The sequence below is a fragment of the Peromyscus californicus genome, unplaced genomic scaffold (genome assembly GCF_007827085.1).
Source record: "Peromyscus californicus insignis strain IS unplaced genomic scaffold, ASM782708v3 Scaffold_5__1_contigs__length_169319896, whole genome shotgun sequence".
Taxonomy (NCBI): Eukaryota; Metazoa; Chordata; class Mammalia; order Rodentia; family Cricetidae; genus Peromyscus; species Peromyscus californicus.
This window is the reverse complement of record NW_026294573.1, coordinates 89,712,754-89,730,164: the sequence shown is the minus strand read 5'-3', so window position 1 is coordinate 89,730,164 and position 17,411 is coordinate 89,712,754. Positions and strand designations below refer to the sequence as shown.

Sequence of the window (17,411 nt, the reverse complement as noted above, 5' to 3'; positions counted from 1 at the left end):
TGACAGCTGCTATTCTCTATTCAAGGCAGGAATCCTGGCTGTACCAATCTCCTCACTTCATCTCCCTGGCCCTACTGCTTGCTTAATTTTCTGGCCTTTATCATTATTATTCATTATAAATAAACATTATTGTATGCGCTTGTTTATTTTTCTCCTGTCTCTTCTGCCAGAATGTAAACACAAGGACAGGGTCAGCATCTCTAGAACATGTATCAGTGTTTAGATAAGGTCAGTATTTAAAATACTGTTGAGTCAGTGAATGAGTGGATACACTCAGCTCAAGGCACCTGTTCCTCTTTCCTCATCCAGCAGTGGCACACCTCAGGGTGGCTCTCCAGCCCACAGGTCCTTATTTCCCTCATCTCTAGGTCCTCGCTGTCACCTTAGATGCATTTGTCAGGGGTCTCTTTGCATCCTTATCATTTACTTCCCACATGGCGCTTGGCCCAGTCTCTTACACAGGGCAAGGACTTGATGGATGTTCTCTGTCCTTGTGACAGCAGATAGTGAGCATTTATCTAGCATTCCCCAAGTGCTTATGTGGATCCCATAACTTTCCAGAGCCACCCACGTGAGTTGAACAAAGGCCACTCACGTTCACAGTGAGGGAGGGGTTGTGTCCACTGCCCTTGGTTCAGACAATACTGCACAGGATTCCCGACTATCTGGAAGCCCGGATCACAGAACAGACTGACTTTGGAGCCCGGCTTTCGATGTCCTGACGCAGTTCTCAGGTGTGGTACGGAGCCTTCTAAAGATGGGCAATCTGAGGGCACAGAGCACAGGTACAGAGCATGTCAGCAGCACAGCAGCAGGGCCGTGGAGTCAAGAGCTCAAACTCCCTTTTTGTACCATCAGGGAACCAGCTTTACTGAAATCAAGTTTTCATGTACCCCAGTCACCGACAAACAAAATGATAAGAAAAAGATCTTATTTGCATCATCAAGTAATTTTCCTCCTTTCAACAGAAACCTGTTGGGTATTTCTTAAGGAACAAATGGCATTGGGGGTTAGTAGTGCACCGTTCATTCTAAAGTCAGGAATCCCACAACACTTTAAAAATTCAGTTAAATGCACTGATTTTTGGAAATAGATTATCCAGAGTGAATGTTCAGGGTGTAGGTGGGAACAGTCATTGACTTTATTTGTTTCACAAAAGTATCTTCATCTCAAGTAGGAGCCAAGGAATTTGATGATTATTAGAAACAAAAACATGACTGGATAGATGGCTGTGGTTAAGAGCACTGGTTGCTCTGTAGAGAACCCAGTTTCAGTTCCCAGGACCCACAATGAAGACCACAACCATCCTTAACTCCAGTTCCAGGGGATCCAGTGCCCTTATCTGGCCTTCAGGGGCACCAGGTTCTGATGTGGTGCACAGACATATGTGCAGGAAAAACATACATATAAAAATAAAATTTAAAAATCTAGGAAAAATAAAAACAATACAAACTCAGAGTCCCCCATCTTTTAAATCTTACTTTATCTTCATCCAAATATCCTACCCAATTACTTTGTACTCTGCTGTACATAAATAATTTCAATATTCAAAACACCACACCGTTTGGATGGACATGAGGTAGATGTGAAACCTAGCAAAGGGGCAGATTGACATGCGCCATGATGTAGCTACGAGAGAATTCTGAATTACATGCTTTTGACAGACCATTCTGGAAGAGTCAAGACATGGCAAAGTTGGTGTGAGAGAGAAATCCTCACCAGAACAGAATATGCTGCTGGAATCAACCTTCACCTTCCCTGTGATTCCCGATAAGAAATCAGGCCAGGCTAACACGTTTCCCCGACTGAGTTCCTCTAGGCAGGAGCTGGCCAGCGACTTCACCTGTGAGTTTAAAACACACTTTTAGATAAAACTTCTACTAAGGGCCTATGCAGGATCGCTTGGCTCGGCCTGGGAGGAGGGGACTGGACCTACCTGGACTGAGTCTACCAGGTTGATCTCAGTCCGCAGGGGAGGCTTTGCCCTGGAGGAGGTGGGAATGGGGGGTGGGCTGGGGGGAAGGTGAGGGGGACCATAGGGGGGAGAACAAGGGAATCCGTGGCTGATATGTAGAACTGAATTGTATTGCAAAATAAAAATACAAATTAAAAAAAAAAAGACTAGGAAGAAGTCTTACTAAAATCTAGTTATAGTATAACCATAAAAAAAAAACTTCTACTAAAATGGAGCTTGCACATAATACTTAACCCTGTTGAAGCAGCCACAGATTGTTGTGGCAGAGGTGAAGAGAAGCATATTTTTGTATAGTATGATTGCAAAGGCAACAGGAAACTTCCTTCCAATTCCCATGATTAGGTCTCCCTAGTATTTCTCCCACTTAAAAGACTCATGATGGCCTGCAATTTTGAATCCTTTGCAGAGTCTCTTGTCTAGATGTTAAGGTTGGTTAAGTCATATTTTTTTCAAAAGATACTATTTATGCTTGTGTGTGCCTGTGTGCAGGTGCTCAAAGTGACCAGAAGAGGGCATCATAGCAGCTGTAGCTGGAGTTACAGGCAATTCTGAGCTGCCTAATATGGATTCTGGGAACTGAACTTGGGTCTTTTGCAAGAGCAGCAAGTGTTCTAAACCACTGAGCCATCTCTCCAGCCCCATCTATCAGTATGATTTTGAGAGTGAATATTTATCAAGCCATCGCTATGGGGCAAACAATCCCACAAATGTGTAGGTGGTCTTTTGTTAATCTTGCTAGAACTCTGTTATGTAGATGTCTTTTTCTCTCCTTTATAGTTAAGAAAAATGAAGTGTAAAGAGATGGAGTAACATGATTGAAACCATCCCAGAAATACTGTTCTTGAACTGTGGTTGGATCTCAGACTGTTGGACTCAAGCATGGCTTAAAATACAAATCCATCTGTTGCCATCTACAGATGTCCTTATACCTAGTCGAAGCATAGTCTCTATGTTCTTTCCATCTAAGAAGTATATATATATATGAAATACCCATTCCCATTTAAATGTCATATCACTGAGAAACTAAAAGGGCCACCAATGGAAATCAGTGTAGAAACATCCGCCTCACAGACCAAGCTATCCAGTATTGGTGATAAACCCTGCTAATTAGGTGTTTACAATGAGCTATGTCAACATTAGACTGTTCATGGTTTTACTAGGTTTGTACCTTTGTATCTCATTACTGTCATACACTGAAAATGGAATTGACCTGCTGTGGAGACAGGACATAGTCCCAGAGGTTGAGCTGGCTTATGGAGCCCACAAAAGACTCAGCTGGGTTGAATCCCTCTCCTTTTTTGTCTTGCTCTTGCCCAAGAACTAATGCACCACCACCTAGGGAAAGAGAGAGAAAGAGAGGGAGAGGGAGCGTGAGAATAAAGAAGAAGAACACTGGCCTAATGCTTTGTTATTCCCCAAATGCCAATGTAATGGAAGTATAGCTGATACAAACGGATGAAAGTGTCATTGACAGCGAAGCTATGTAACTTTATTGCATGGCTTAGCAACAAGGACAGATTGAGATTAAGTTATGTGGACAGTCCAAGGCGGTTGGAGGGTGAGCCCATCAGGCTCCAGTGGAGAGTACACATGGCTCCCTGCCTCTGATCTCAGAGGTTCTCACATCTTGGATGCCTTTACTCACTCTCTCATCCAGCCAACTCTGTTTCAGCCTTCGATGGAGGCTGCAGCTACTTAAGTAGCTCCTCAAGATGTGCTGGCTACAATATCAGGGTTGGAACTTCACAGGTGGAAAAGCAGAGCAGAAAGCTTGTAATTCTAAGAGAAGATATGCACACCAAACACTTTCCACTCTAGGGCAGCGAGTACAAAACTGTAGGTAAGCAGAATGGAAGACCCGTCGGGAGCAGGAGGGGGAGAGGGGGAGGGGGAGAAGAGATTATGAAGACGTGCTTGACGAAGAGTTAGTTTTATGCAGATGAAAGATAGAGCTTCAGGGCAAAGGAGTAAAATGCCAGAAGGAATACAGCTGTATGGTGTGGTTTTTTTCACACACATGCACCCTGTCGCTCCATGCTGACCATGCCTGGGATGACTACCCCACTTTAAAGGCCATCAGTGATGTCCCACTGACTTTGGATGAAAACCTCAATTGTTAACCTGCCCTATAAGACTTTGTGTGATTGGCCATGACCCATTTCTACAGATTCGTGCAGTTCATTGTACATTCACTTGTTTCATCTACATTCCAGATGTTTCCACTGCTCTTTGTTCAATTCTTTCAACAAAGTCCAGTCCTCTTCATTGGTTAGTGTTTGACTAGCCTTAGAACTCAGGAAAGACATCTCCCTAGCCTTTGTTAACATTTACTCTACACAGTTCCTTGGCTGTGGGCTGTCATGGAGATGTGTTCCATTCCCCTACAGTGGTTACCTCAGCTTGAACTGCATGTGATTACAGACCTAAAACAATATACCATTCCTCCATTACCAATCCTTTTGGAGGGCAGCAATTACTTGATTTTTGCTCACTATTAAATGTTCAGTACCTTTCATGAGTGCCCAACTTAATTAGGGGGTGGGTTCTCAGTATATATTCTCTATAGTCATAAATCAATAAATTTTAATGTCATTTCTATAATCTTTTGGCATTAAAAAGTAAAACAAAGAGACATAGTTTCTAAAATATAAATTAAATATCCCTTTTGTGGCTCTGTAAAGGTGACCTCATCACATTTTCATGAGGATTGATTTTTTGTTATATAATTATTAGTATATTTTCCTTGGTTCAATATAACTTGCTTCTGGAAGATAATAGTTCATTTTAAATATTTTAAGTTATTTTAGTTGAATTTTATTTTAACCAGATAATGTTTTTAAGCATTGGAAACATGAGTAAAGTGAAGGATAATGATGTCTATATAACTCTTCCATGGCTGAATCTACACAGGTCAAATTTCTTGCCATGTAAGTCTTTGGCAATTTTCAAACTAACACTCCCTGAATATTTAAAGTGACTTCAGAGGAAAGGTTGAGTTCAACCTGAGAAAGGACACAAAAGTTGAAAAATATACCCAGCGGCTCAGCTTATATACACTGTCGTCCCAAAACAAAACAGATAGCCCCCAAAAAACAGTAGGCAAGCAAGCAGGGTCCAGTAATAGCCAATGGCTTCCTTAGAAGACAGCTTAATAAACACTCTTAGCCCAGCTTGCTTCTTGGCCAAACCAAGATCTCCAAAGGCATTGCTTACACAGTCACGCAGTTCACCCAGGGAAAAGGGTCTAACAGCTACGGTCTAGATAACTGATGGGTGGTGAGGGAAAGACACAACCGTGGATCTTTGGAAGTAACGGCAGCAAAGTTGGCCAATGTTATGTCCGTGTAAGCACGGCCACCTCCAAAGTCTCACACACATGTACTGGTTTTGCTAAGACATACCAGGTATGGCTTTGCCAATGGAGAGGCCGGTACCACTGTCAGATAATTTCCCATCTATGTAGACTCTCCAGACTCCACCAGTACTTGTCCACGTGATTGCAATATGATGCCAAGTGCCGTCATTTACGGAGGGACAGTTTGTGATCTTTTCTTTTCCATTCACATAAAGAACCCAGCTGTGGAGAGAAAGATTCCAGGGAATACAGTCAATGGCACCACAGTTCTTTCCCTGGGGCATGTTACACTTTATCATGTGTGTGTGTGTGTGTGTGTGTGTGTGTGTGTGTGTGTGTGTGTGTGTGTGAAGTACTTGTGTAAACCATTAGTCATTTCCCGCCTCCATCTCATAATATTTTAGAAGCTTATCTGAGTTACTAATTAAACTAAATTCTAGCTCAATGTAAACACTGATGAGTGAGAAAAAGTCTGAGGATAAGTCAAGATAATTGAAATGATTTACCATCCTTTGGAAAGTCAAGAAAGAGTGAGAGTTGCTCAACTGTCTGAGAGTCTTCCTCTAGAATAGGCGTTTTCCAAGACCAGAAGCAAACTTCGGACATCCATAGGAAGGAAGTATATTTCAGGGCTTATGCTACTGACTGGGCATCTGTGTTTCCTCACAATTCATGTGTTCAAAGTCCTAACCAACAGTCTGGCAGCGTAAGAAGAGAGGCCTTTTGGGGTAACTAGGTCATAAGGACAGGGCCCTCGGAACAGGATCGCTGCGGTTACAAAAGAGGTCAGAAGGGACGCCTTGCGGCTTCAGTCTTTGAGAGCACAGGAAGACCATCCCTGGAAAGAATCTGTGAACCAGTGAAGGGCTCTCCCCAGACCCTGGTTCTGCGGCTACCTTGAGCACAGACTTTTTCTATTAGCCTGAACAGACGAAGGCAGTTGCCAGACTGGCCATATGGAAGCCCAAATACATCTGTCCAAATGAAAGAACCAAACGAGGGTTCCAGAAACCCCACCACTCAGGGGAGTGGTGTAAAGACAGTAAACAGTTTAAAATGGAAAGTGTCCAAAGGTGGATGGAGAAGAAGAAATGATCGTGGAAAGTGGAGGAGGAGAGTAAGTCTTCTCAGACACTAGCAACAACCTCCACAGGAGAGGAATATTCTTGCTACACTGTTTCCTCTCTAGTTTCCCCTTTTCCTCTCTCTAGCCAAGCAGGCAACAGTTCATTTCTTTATGTACATTGTACCTCAAGTGTTTGCCAACGCCTCGACTTTTTTTTCTCCCCTGGCAGTTCAAGTTCACTAAGAATTGTGTTTGATGAGATTCCTACCAAAACAATGAGACTCTCCAAGCCTGAGAATAAGAAAGATCCCAGTAGATCTCTGAGACCTGCAATTGGCTCGTTAGGTCAACGCGGTAGGTGAGCGTGAGAAGAAAGGCCCCATCGAATCCTGTGCAGCCTCGCTGAGGGGTGGACTTGCAGCCTCCCTGAGGAACGCAAGTGTGGAAAAGAATGTGTGTGTGTGTGTGTGTGTGTGTGTGTGTGTGTGTGTGTGTGTGTGTGTGTGTTGGGGGGGCCTTTCATAGGACCACAAAGGCTAAGCCAGTGCACAGCTCAGCAGTAACAAGTGTGGACAGGTGACCAGTGGTGGGGGCTGTCCAAGTCGCGACTCTTCAGCAAAACTCTAGATACAACTGGGATGACTTTATCAACAGTGCGGGGGAAGGTCTCGGGCGTTAGATTTAGTTGTTGTACCCTGAGGTTTTGCACTGATTCTTACTCAATAGACCTGTCTCCCACAGACAGGTGTTGCTGATAACCCTTAATCTTTGGATATCCTGCTATATAAAGAAGAGCACCAACCTCCTGAGAGTTAGACCTGACCTTCCCGTGATACGACTTGTAAGGGGCAGGGCAGGGCAAATCATTTAGGCTTTCTGAAATTTTATTCTGCTGTCTGGTCTGTAGAAGGGGCAGTATTTCCCCAGGGCATTGTTAAGAGAAAATAAAACAACATCTATGACAACACCCATACTTGGCTTTCCCCGAGAGCTTGCCCAGGTGTTCTAGTTGACTGCCATCCAAGGCTTCATGCTCACTGGTTCCCAAGGTAAGCCCTAGGCAGGATTCACTTCTAACCTGGTGTCAGGAGACACCCTCCTTTTTTTGCTTACCCATTATAATCAGTCAGGAGGAAGGTGTTGTCTTTGTCGCCCTCCAGAGCGTAGGAGATCGGCGTCCCATAGTTGATGACATCAGAGGATTTCATCCAGAATGCACAGGTTATGGCATGGAGAGATGGAAGTACTCCATCTAGTATGACATATCCGTAGATGCCAGAAACTTCGAAATCCAGGTTAAAACCTGAAGGCTGTTCTGCAACGAAAAGGAGAGTGTGCAGAATGTGGCATTCCTGGGCACTGCCAGTTGTCCGGGAAAGAAGTGGGCAAGAAGCACCAACTCCAAAGAAGTTAACTTCACAAACATGAAGATTTGAGTAGCGATTTCAAAACTAAGTAGCGCATTCTTATGAAATTATGTATTTTATATATATTTAATCAGTGAGTATACATAATAATAGGAGAGAACACAGCTGTGCAAGGGAGCAGAAAAACAGGATTGTAGAGGTAGAAAGGCTGAGAGCTGATAAGGCAGGGTGTACGCTGATGGGAGGGACTATGGAGAGAGAGGGGTTGGTGCTGCAGAGGAGGGAGAAAGTTAACTCAAGGGCAGCATTCGCCCTCTCTCAGGGATGTCTCTTCCATAGCTGACGAACAATTCAACCCTTCTCCTATTCAGCTCTGCAAAGCCTATTCTATCACAAAAGTCTTTTACCCAAAGACTTCAGTCTCCTTGGAAGGAAATTAGCATTGATCTATTGACTCTCTGACTTATCTGTCTATCAACCTTCACTGCCCAAGGTAAATGGCTTTTTAGTGTCCTTTCTGGACACATGGAAGAAATTGAGATGATAATTAAAAGCTACACAATTTCAGAGATGAGTACTTTGGTTGGTTCATTTGCTTGAGTTCAACTGCATAACATGGCAAATATGGTTAATAGCAGCACTTTATACAATTCAAAATTGCTGAGAGTACATTTTAAGTCTTCACACAACAAAATGTGTGAAGCAGTTGGGATAATAGATATGTTAACTAGATTTCTCTAAATATTCTACATTGTATTCATAGTCATAACATGCTCTTCATATTCCAATAAATTTATGTAATTGTAATGTTTCAACTTTCTATTATGAAAATGCCATTAAAATTAACAATATTGGGACTGGGGCAATGGCCTAGCACAATGGTTCTCAACTTGTGGGTCACAAGGGTTGCTTAAGACCATTGGAAAGCACAGATATTTACATTATGATTCATAATAGTAGCAAAATTACAGTTATGAAGTAACAATGAAATAATTTCATGGTTGGGGTCAACACAACATGAAGAGCTGTATTAAAGGGTGGCAGCATCAGGAAGGTTGAGAAACACTGTCTTAGTGGGTAAAGTGCCAGCTTGTGCAAGCATGAGGACATGATTTCCCAACCCTAGCACCCACATGAAAAGTCAGACATGGTGGCATGTTCTGGGAGGCAGAGATGGAAGGATCCCTAGAACTAGATGGTCTGCCGGTCTAGACAGTGAGCTTTTGGTTCAGTGAGGGAATCTGTCTCAAAAATAAATAAAATGAAGAGCAGTTGTCAGTGATTTCTGGCCTCTACTCTCACATGTATGCATGCACACACACACACGTAGACACACACACATGTAGACATACACACACACACACATTGCCACAAGACCATAAAGGAGGAAGAAAAGGAGAAAGAAAGAGGGGGGAAAGAAGAGGAAATATGGTGATATTTTATTTGTATTAAAATGTTATTTGTATGTTAATAAATAAAGTTGCCCGGGGGTCAAAGCTATTAGCAAGCCATAGGAAACCAGGGCAGTGGTAGCGTACGCTTGTAATTCCAGCACTTGGTAGGCAGAGCTGGGTAAGTCTCTGTGTGTTCAGGGATACAGCCATTATTGGATACACATGCCTTTAATCTCAATACCAATCATGGAAAACCTGGAGGTCTATACAGACAGGCTGTGAGGAGGCGGTCATGTGGTTGGGTTTACAACCAATGAGAAGGCAGAACAGAAATTCTATGTAAGGACTTTAACACAGAAAGTAGCTCTGGTTCGGAGAGGTAGGACCACCTCAGGAGGAAGGGTAAGGTTTTAGTTCTTAGCTCTGACCTCTTGGCTTTCTTCTTTGCATTGGTTCTGTGTTTCTTATTTAATAAGAAGGTTGGTTACATCTACAAGGAATAATCACTGAACAGCTGGTGTGTGGCAGAGCCTGGATGCACGCAGCAAAAACCAAAAGGTTAAAGGGAACCATGGGAGAGGTCTGGCAAATTGTTTTCTGCGTTTCCCTCTTAGATCTCTAAGCCTCGGTTTCCTCATGCATGCTGTTGGGGATATTGACAGCAGGACCCAGTTTATTGATGGCTGGGAAGATGAAATAAGTCTCAAGCGCTTAGCAGAGCCTCTGGTGTGTGGGCAGTGTATGACACTGGCAAAAACCGACACTGTTCTAGAACTATTCTGAGTATTGTTAGCAGTCCTTTTGAGTCACACTTCTCACACCTGAGTCCATACACACATTTCTTACACCTGAGTTCATACACACATGTCTCATGCCTGAGTCCATACACACTTGTCTCACACCTGAGCTCATACCCACCTGTCTCACACCTGAGTTCATACACACCTGTCTCATGCCTGAGTTCGTACACACCTGTCTCATGCCTGAGTTCATACACACGTCTCACACCTGAGTTTATACACACCTGTCTCATGCCTGAGTTCATACACACGTCTCACACCTGAGTTTATACACACCTGTCTCATGCTTGAGTTCATACACACCCCTCTCATACCTAGTTCATACACACCTGTCTCACACTTGAGTTCATACACACCTGTCTCATGCCTGAGTTCATGCACACCTCTCTCATACCTAGTTCATATACACCTGCCTCAAACTTGAGTCCATACACACCTGTCTTACACCTGAGTTCATACACACCTGCCTCACATCTAAGTTCATACATACCTGTCTCACACCTGTGGCCTGAAAATCCTGGCCGACATTTACAACTGTATGAGTTCAGCTCATCCACGCAGGTGGCCTGGTTCCTGCATGGGTTGGACTGACATTCATTGATATTTAGTTCACAGTGTGGCCCTGTGAAGCCTGCTGGGCATTGGCACCTGGAAGAAAATGAAATGCAGCAACAGGAACCATTAGAGGATCCGTTAGAGAAACTGTCCCCAACTTACAACAACCTTGTCTCAGAAGACTTCAGAGACTTAAATGCTAAAACCTATTGCCTAATCCAAAAAGCACATAAAATGTGTTCACCTTTCCATTCATCTGATTGTAAGCCCCTTTAAGACACTCTGCATCATAAATACAACAAAAAAAAAAAAGCAAAAAGGGATTCTGGTCCAAGTGAAATTTGTTTTATGTGAGCTCTTTCCCCACAGAAATTCCTAGGAAAACACGGTTAAGATTCTATTCTAAAGCCTTTTAACTTATTATGCCAATTTTACAGTAATGGGGTAATGCTGGTGTTACTTCACTGATGAGTTAAAGTCTGCTACAGCAGTTAAGTCATTTGAGGAAGTCCTGCTATTACTCAGTGGTGGGGTGAGAGTCTCAACCTCATTCTTACTCATGTGTCAGGATTTGTGGTCATAACCAATTGTTTACACACCCAGCAACAACAACAACCACCAACACCACCACCACAACAAAAACCACATCCAGTAATGACAAATGCTGACCATCGTGTTGTGAAATAGGGAATCTGAGATAGAAATTAGAATTACACTCCTACAGTGTCAAGGGTGTTCGAGAGCCTGTCCCCAGAGCCCTGTGCATCTACTTCATATCGTTTACTCTAGAAAATCATTGCATAAGAGCTATACACCCTTTGTCCTGTGTTCATGACAGCAGTGCTCTAGTGGGGTGGATGGGAAAGCCATCCCTGGTACACCCGTGTCATAGATACTCAGCAGCCATCGTGACAAACACAATGCAAATGCATCTACTTGACAACAATGTTGAGTGACAAATGACAAATGGTATTGATGGGGTGTATCCCACTTACCTAACGCCTAAAAACATTGCTGTTTATTGCTTTTGGGTGTGATTTAGGATGTAAAATATAAAACATAAGTGAGTTCTATCTGTCTATATAGAAACTTCAGAATATTGATTGCCACTAGGAAAGAGAACGTGTGTGTGTGTGTGTGTGTGTGTGTGTGTGTGTGTGTGTGTGTGTGTATGCAAACCGTATTCAATTCTATCTCTAGAACTTATTCCTTTAAAAAAGATGTGACTCAAATAAGGCAAATTCTGAGATTTGCTAATCATAGAGCTGAGTGCATGTCTTTATTACTTTTCACAATTTTCTGTGTGACTGAAACACTTTTTTTAAGGAAGTCATATTATCAACACTAGCACATTCACCTGGAGCTGTCTTTCATGTTGATCTGAAGGTGACTAGTGTGGGATCATGGCAGTGGAAGGAAATCTGAGAATGGAGGGCCATCTTGTCCGGGTCTCTGCACTTTATGGTAAATCTGTTTTGGCTAGTGCCTCAAGCATCTTTATCTGGCAGGACAACACTGCCATAGCTCTGTCCATGATGCTCACTTAATCCTCTATATTCTTCTGACTAGAGACAGCATATCCTCTCCTTTCTTCTGGTTCTAGATGAATTATATATTCTTCCATTGTTTTGAACCCTGGGGTGAGGTTAGAACTCTTATAGTTCACCTGAAAGTTTCTTACAGCCTATGGTGAGGCACTCTTTGTTGGAAAATGTGAACTTCCATAAGAAGATGATGTTATATTGGTAAACATTTCACTTGCACACTGACAATACATTCACTGGCCTAGCCATCTTCCATATATGTATTTGAATGCACAGAGCTTTGGCTGTTTGTGGGAGGGTGATAATAGGCAAGGGCAGAGCTGGGAGGGGACTGTGAAAGGTAAGGGGGTGACTTTGATTTTTTTTTCTTTTAACTTTGCGAGCTGCTGGATCGAGCAGCAGCTTTAGGACCATGGTATTTCTTAAGTTCATGAGCAAGAACAGCCTATCCTCTGCACTGCAGAAATGCTGTCTTCCACATCTCCCTGCAGGCTAGGGGATGCATGGGGACTCCAGAAGATGACTGGAGAGGCTGTTTTTTAAATTGCATTCTACTGACACCCTATGTGCTCCCTCAGGAAGGCAAAGTCTTTCCCCCAATGTAAACATACATTTCCTGTCCCGACTGCCTGGTCCCAAGTAACCAACTCAGAGGTTGAACATAAATTTAAATGCTCAGCTGATAGAGAGGCTTCTTCCAGCTGCTCCCTGTGGGCTTAGTTGCTAGCAAGCTCTGCCAGTACGATGCATGGTGGATTTAGGGTTTTTGCTCATACAGACTGAAAAGGTTACAGATAAGCAGTAAAGACAGATTCAGACAGAAAACTCCTCCTCTAAACAGATTACAGTGTGTTTAAAAATATATGTAGGCTCAGGAGAGAAAAGCAAAAGGGTAGAAAAAATCCTTAAAAATAAGAGTAGTAAAAAAAAAAATGTAATAAGCCACTGAAAGATGGGAAATACACAGAAAGTCTGGATCCTATATATTATTATGTTGTCTTTGAATTTTTTAGGTGCTAAGAGACATTGGATTATGGAAACTGCTGGATTAAATCAACCTATATATTTTAAAAATATCTTGGCTTCAAATTTTAAGACAAAAGATATGTTACTTTGGGAAAGAGGTTCTGCTTTTATTTCCACAGGAAACGAAAGGCTCTGGATTCATTCTGGGTTAAGAAAGATCAGATTGGATCAAGGAAGACCCCCTGAAAAATCTCCAATGGGAACGGATGGCCCAGATGATCCAATGTTTCAGAGCACCTCTGTTGCAGTTTCCTCTGAGTTCTGCATCCAGAAAGGCTTCAAGGCTACTGGCTGAGATGATCCAGCCTCACAGAATACTCCAGTCAGGATTTGATCATCATCCTAAATTTTCTCAGGGTCCCCCAGAGATTATCAGTGCCCTCAATCAACAGGAAGTAGTCTAGAAAACTACACTCATATTCGTAAAAGTAAATTATGAGATTTGTCATCGTTTGAGGGGTTGGTTACAAGTTGTGATGGATAATGGTCAGGAGAAATGCTTAACAAAAGATATTAGATTCAGGAATTTTGTTTTGAAAAGAAAAAGGGGGGAATATAGAAATGATAGGATAAAAGGGGTAGATTATTGAATCTACTTTAATTCAAAAAGCAACTACTAACTTTACATTAATATGGATTTTGGTTTATTTATACAAATTTAAAGCTAATTTTGTTACACTATGTATATTTCTACTCTTGCTGGGGTATTATGTTTCTGCAGCTTATAAAAATTGTAATATATAATTAAGAAATACATATTAATAGTCATACATAATAGCAAACTTATAGTCAGGTTAGTTAGGCTTCAAACACTTCAAAGACCTACAGAATATGGCATTTAAAATGTTTTAAGAGCTTAGACTTTTCTTGACAGTGAGACATGTCTACTCCTGGCAGCACCAATTACTTCAAAAAGGATGAAGGACATTGAAGAAACTCCATATGGAGTTTGTTTTCTTTAGGGCAAAAGCTAGCCATGTGGGCAAAGAAACTGCCCTTGCCTTAACTGCGGACAGTTACTGTCCAAACTGGACCAGCAGGACACAAGAAAGGTGACTGCCGAACTTTGCCAAGACAAGGTAGGACAGTCCTTCAATATTCCCTGCTTCACAAGAAAGTCTGTTAAATATGGTAGGCCTGTAGGCTAGACTTGGATGCCCCAGTGTTACAGAGGAACTTTGGGTGACTGTCCAGGCAGCCTGATGTCCCTGTTATTAGGTAACATTTCCCCCTTCTGGGGTCTTTGATGGAGTTGAAGACTAAATAGTTATAATTATAGTTTTTCCTTAGTTATAATAGAAAGTAAATTAGATACAAAATTTTAGACTTACCAAGATAAGAGAGATAATTAAGTATTTTCTCTAATTTTGCCAAATGCAAATGGATTGGATATTGTTACTGTAATTCTTTTTTTGTTTGTTTGTTTTTTTGAGACAGGGTTTCTCTGTGTAGTTTTGGTGCCTGTCCTGGATCTTGCTCTATAGTACAGGCTGGCCTTGAACTCGCAGAGATGGCCTTGGCTCTGCCTCTCGAGTACTGGGATTAAAGGTGTGTGCCACCACTGCCCAGCTCTGTAATTCTTACTTAATGACTGTTTTTGTTGTATATAGTTTTACTATATTAAGGTTAAAACCTTCCTTTTTAATTAGATAAAAAGGGGAATATGCTGTGGAACAACCCGTTTCTACACTATGAATATGTATTAATCTCATTGGTTAATAAAAATCTGACATGCCGGGAGCTGGGAAGGAAGGTAAGTGGGAAAGCCAAACTGAGCGTGATGGGAAGAAGGAGGGCCGAGTGACAAGACAGCAGCCAGTCACTGTAGGAAGCAAGACATGCTAGAGGACAGGTAAAGCCATGAGCCATGTGGCATTAATTATAGATGAATATAAATGGGTTAATTTAAGTGTAAGAGTTAGCGACTAACAAGCCTGAGCTATTGACTGAGCATTTATGATTCATATTCAGCCTCTGAGTGGGTTATTTGGGACCAAGCAGTCAGGACAGGAAATGTCCATTTACACCCCCAAGAACTTCTATTTCACCCACAAAGGCTTAACTTTTATGATTTTACTTATTGTGCTCTTGTTAGATTTCTTTTGATGAAAACTTCCTAAAGTAGATGCTAGAACACCATGGACTTTCAGTGCGGATAGGCCCTCAGGCAGTATGATCCATATAAGCCCATTTTTATCTTACCTAGTACAAGCATTTCAGCTAAAAGGTAAAATGCTTAAAAATACCGTTTTTTTTTGTTTGTTTGTTTTATTTTTTTGTTTTAAATCTAGTGCTAACATGTTAACTTCCATGTGCTGGAGCTGTACGTCTTTCCCTTCATCATTATTTTGTGCATGTGCGTGTTTCTGTATGTGTGTAGACATGTGGTAGCCAGAGGTTGATGTCAACTGTCTTCCTAGATCTTTCTCTACCTTATTTTCCAACATAGGGTCACTCACTGAACTTGGAGTTCACCAATTTGGCTGATCTGTCTGGCTAGTGAGCTATAGAATCCACCTGTCTCCATGGTCCCATCGTTGGGATCACAAATAGGTCCTGCCATGCCGAGCTTCAGTTACACAGGTCCTAGGGAGCCAAACTTCATGTTTCTTGGCAAACACTCGACAACCATGCCACCTCTCCAGACCCTCCTTTCACCTTTATGATTTCCCAAAAGCCAAAGTTTCTAAACCTGGCATGTATCCAACTCATAGACTTCAAACACTTTGAGGTGCCTATGTTAAAATTACAGGTTTGGGGTTGGAAGTGTAGTTCAGTGGTGCTGGCCTGACTTGAGGGGATCCATGGGTTCCATCTCCAGCACTGCAAAACACCGGGCATGGTGGCACTTGCATTTGATCACGGCACTAGGGAGGCAGAGGCAGGAGGATCAGAAGTTCAAAGTCATCTTCAACTACATAGTAAGTTTCAGGTCAGACTGGCCTACAGGAGACTCTGTCTCAAAAACAACAACAACAACAACAACAACAACAACAACAACAACACCACACACACACACACACACACACACACACACACACACACACACACACGCGCGCGCGCGCAACAACAACAAAAACTGTAGGCTCACATCTAGGCCTAGCCTTGTCTTATCACAAGTGGTGGCGAGACTCTACTGTTCCTGCCTTTGGGTGAGGTGAGCGTGTGAGGACAGCTGACCCGGGGCTTTGCAGCCAATGCTCCACTAAGACTGTACGGTGACTGTTCAGTCAAGGAAGCATGAAGCGAAACTCGAGACTTGGCCTTTTACCTGAAACTGTTGGCACCATCCTTACAAGTGGCTCCATTTTGGCACGGCCGGCTGAGACACTCGTCCACATTTTTTTCACACCGAGTACCCAAAAATCCAGGTGGGCATTTGCACAGGAACCCCCCAACTTGGTCTTTACAAACTGCATTATTTAAGCAGGGGCTCGACTGGCATTCATTGATGTCTGTCTCACAGTGCACACCTGGGGGTGGGTGAGGACGAGAAAGAGCTGGGATGATCACCTCGGCAGGAAAAACGACCCTGATGTGACTCCTAGGCGGCAGGCAGGGCCGCCGCTGCCATTGACCCTGCTCATGATGCGTCTGAGCATGAGCCCTGGCTCTGTGGAGTCACTTCAGGACTCTGCAGGTCTGATGCTCAGCTTTATTTCATCTTCCTTCTGAAACTATAGTTAGCAACGGGCATCAAGCTGAAATAAGGGTTAGAAGGATAATGAATTTAGCTCCCTTTTTTTCTGCTTGTTTGACCTCGTGTTTTTCCTTCATTAGCGTTTTACCCCTCAGACTTCTTCCCAGAAAATGAAGTGCATATTTCTTTAACCATACTTCTTTCATCAGTTTGCAAAATATATTATTTCATATCAATTTACACTCATTTTATGAACATCATTTACATGACTTATTTCCAACAGTATGGTCATAAAGTCCAAATATAACAGTTAGATAATATGTGAGTAAAGACACTGATGTTTATTTACAGAATTTTGAAACAAGGGAGAGAAATGCGAACTTCTTACCCACATATCCTTTCACACAGGTACAGCGGTAGCTTGCCAAGCTGTCGGTGCAGGTTCCTTTATTCAAGCACGGACTGGAACTACACTCATTTATATTTTCTTCACATAGTTGGCCTGCAGAGAATCACAGGGTCTTTGAGCTGGAGAAAGCGTTAAGTTTTGCTCAAGCAAGTTGTTTAGCATGAAAACTGAGCAATTGGAAATCATGGCTAATGGGCTTGTAAAATGTTTTTTGCTTTTTGCCAGTTACATCGACACAAATATTTCTCTTCCATTTTTTAATTAAAAAAAAGTTTAGCCA

At 42.4% G+C, this 17,411-nt stretch overlaps 1 protein-coding gene across 1 annotated transcript in view; it reads right to left on the bottom strand.

The window, feature by feature from the left end:
* Svep1 (sushi, von Willebrand factor type A, EGF and pentraxin domain containing 1) overlaps positions 1-17,411 on the bottom strand; it is a 177,861-nt gene that overhangs the window by 53,482 nt on the left and 106,968 nt on the right. Inside the window, exons 23-30 of the mRNA XM_052717725.1 lie at positions 17,111-17,224; positions 16,354-16,555; positions 10,448-10,605; positions 7,510-7,711; positions 5,377-5,552; positions 3,186-3,310; positions 1,720-1,843; positions 596-766 (exon numbers count right to left, since the gene is read on the bottom strand). Of these exons, the coding sequence (XP_052573685.1) occupies positions 596-766; positions 1,720-1,843; positions 3,186-3,310; positions 5,377-5,552; positions 7,510-7,711; positions 10,448-10,605; positions 16,354-16,555; positions 17,111-17,224 (1,272 nt within the window). The remainder of the gene's footprint in view (positions 1-595; positions 767-1,719; positions 1,844-3,185; positions 3,311-5,376; positions 5,553-7,509; positions 7,712-10,447; positions 10,606-16,353; positions 16,556-17,110; positions 17,225-17,411) is intronic.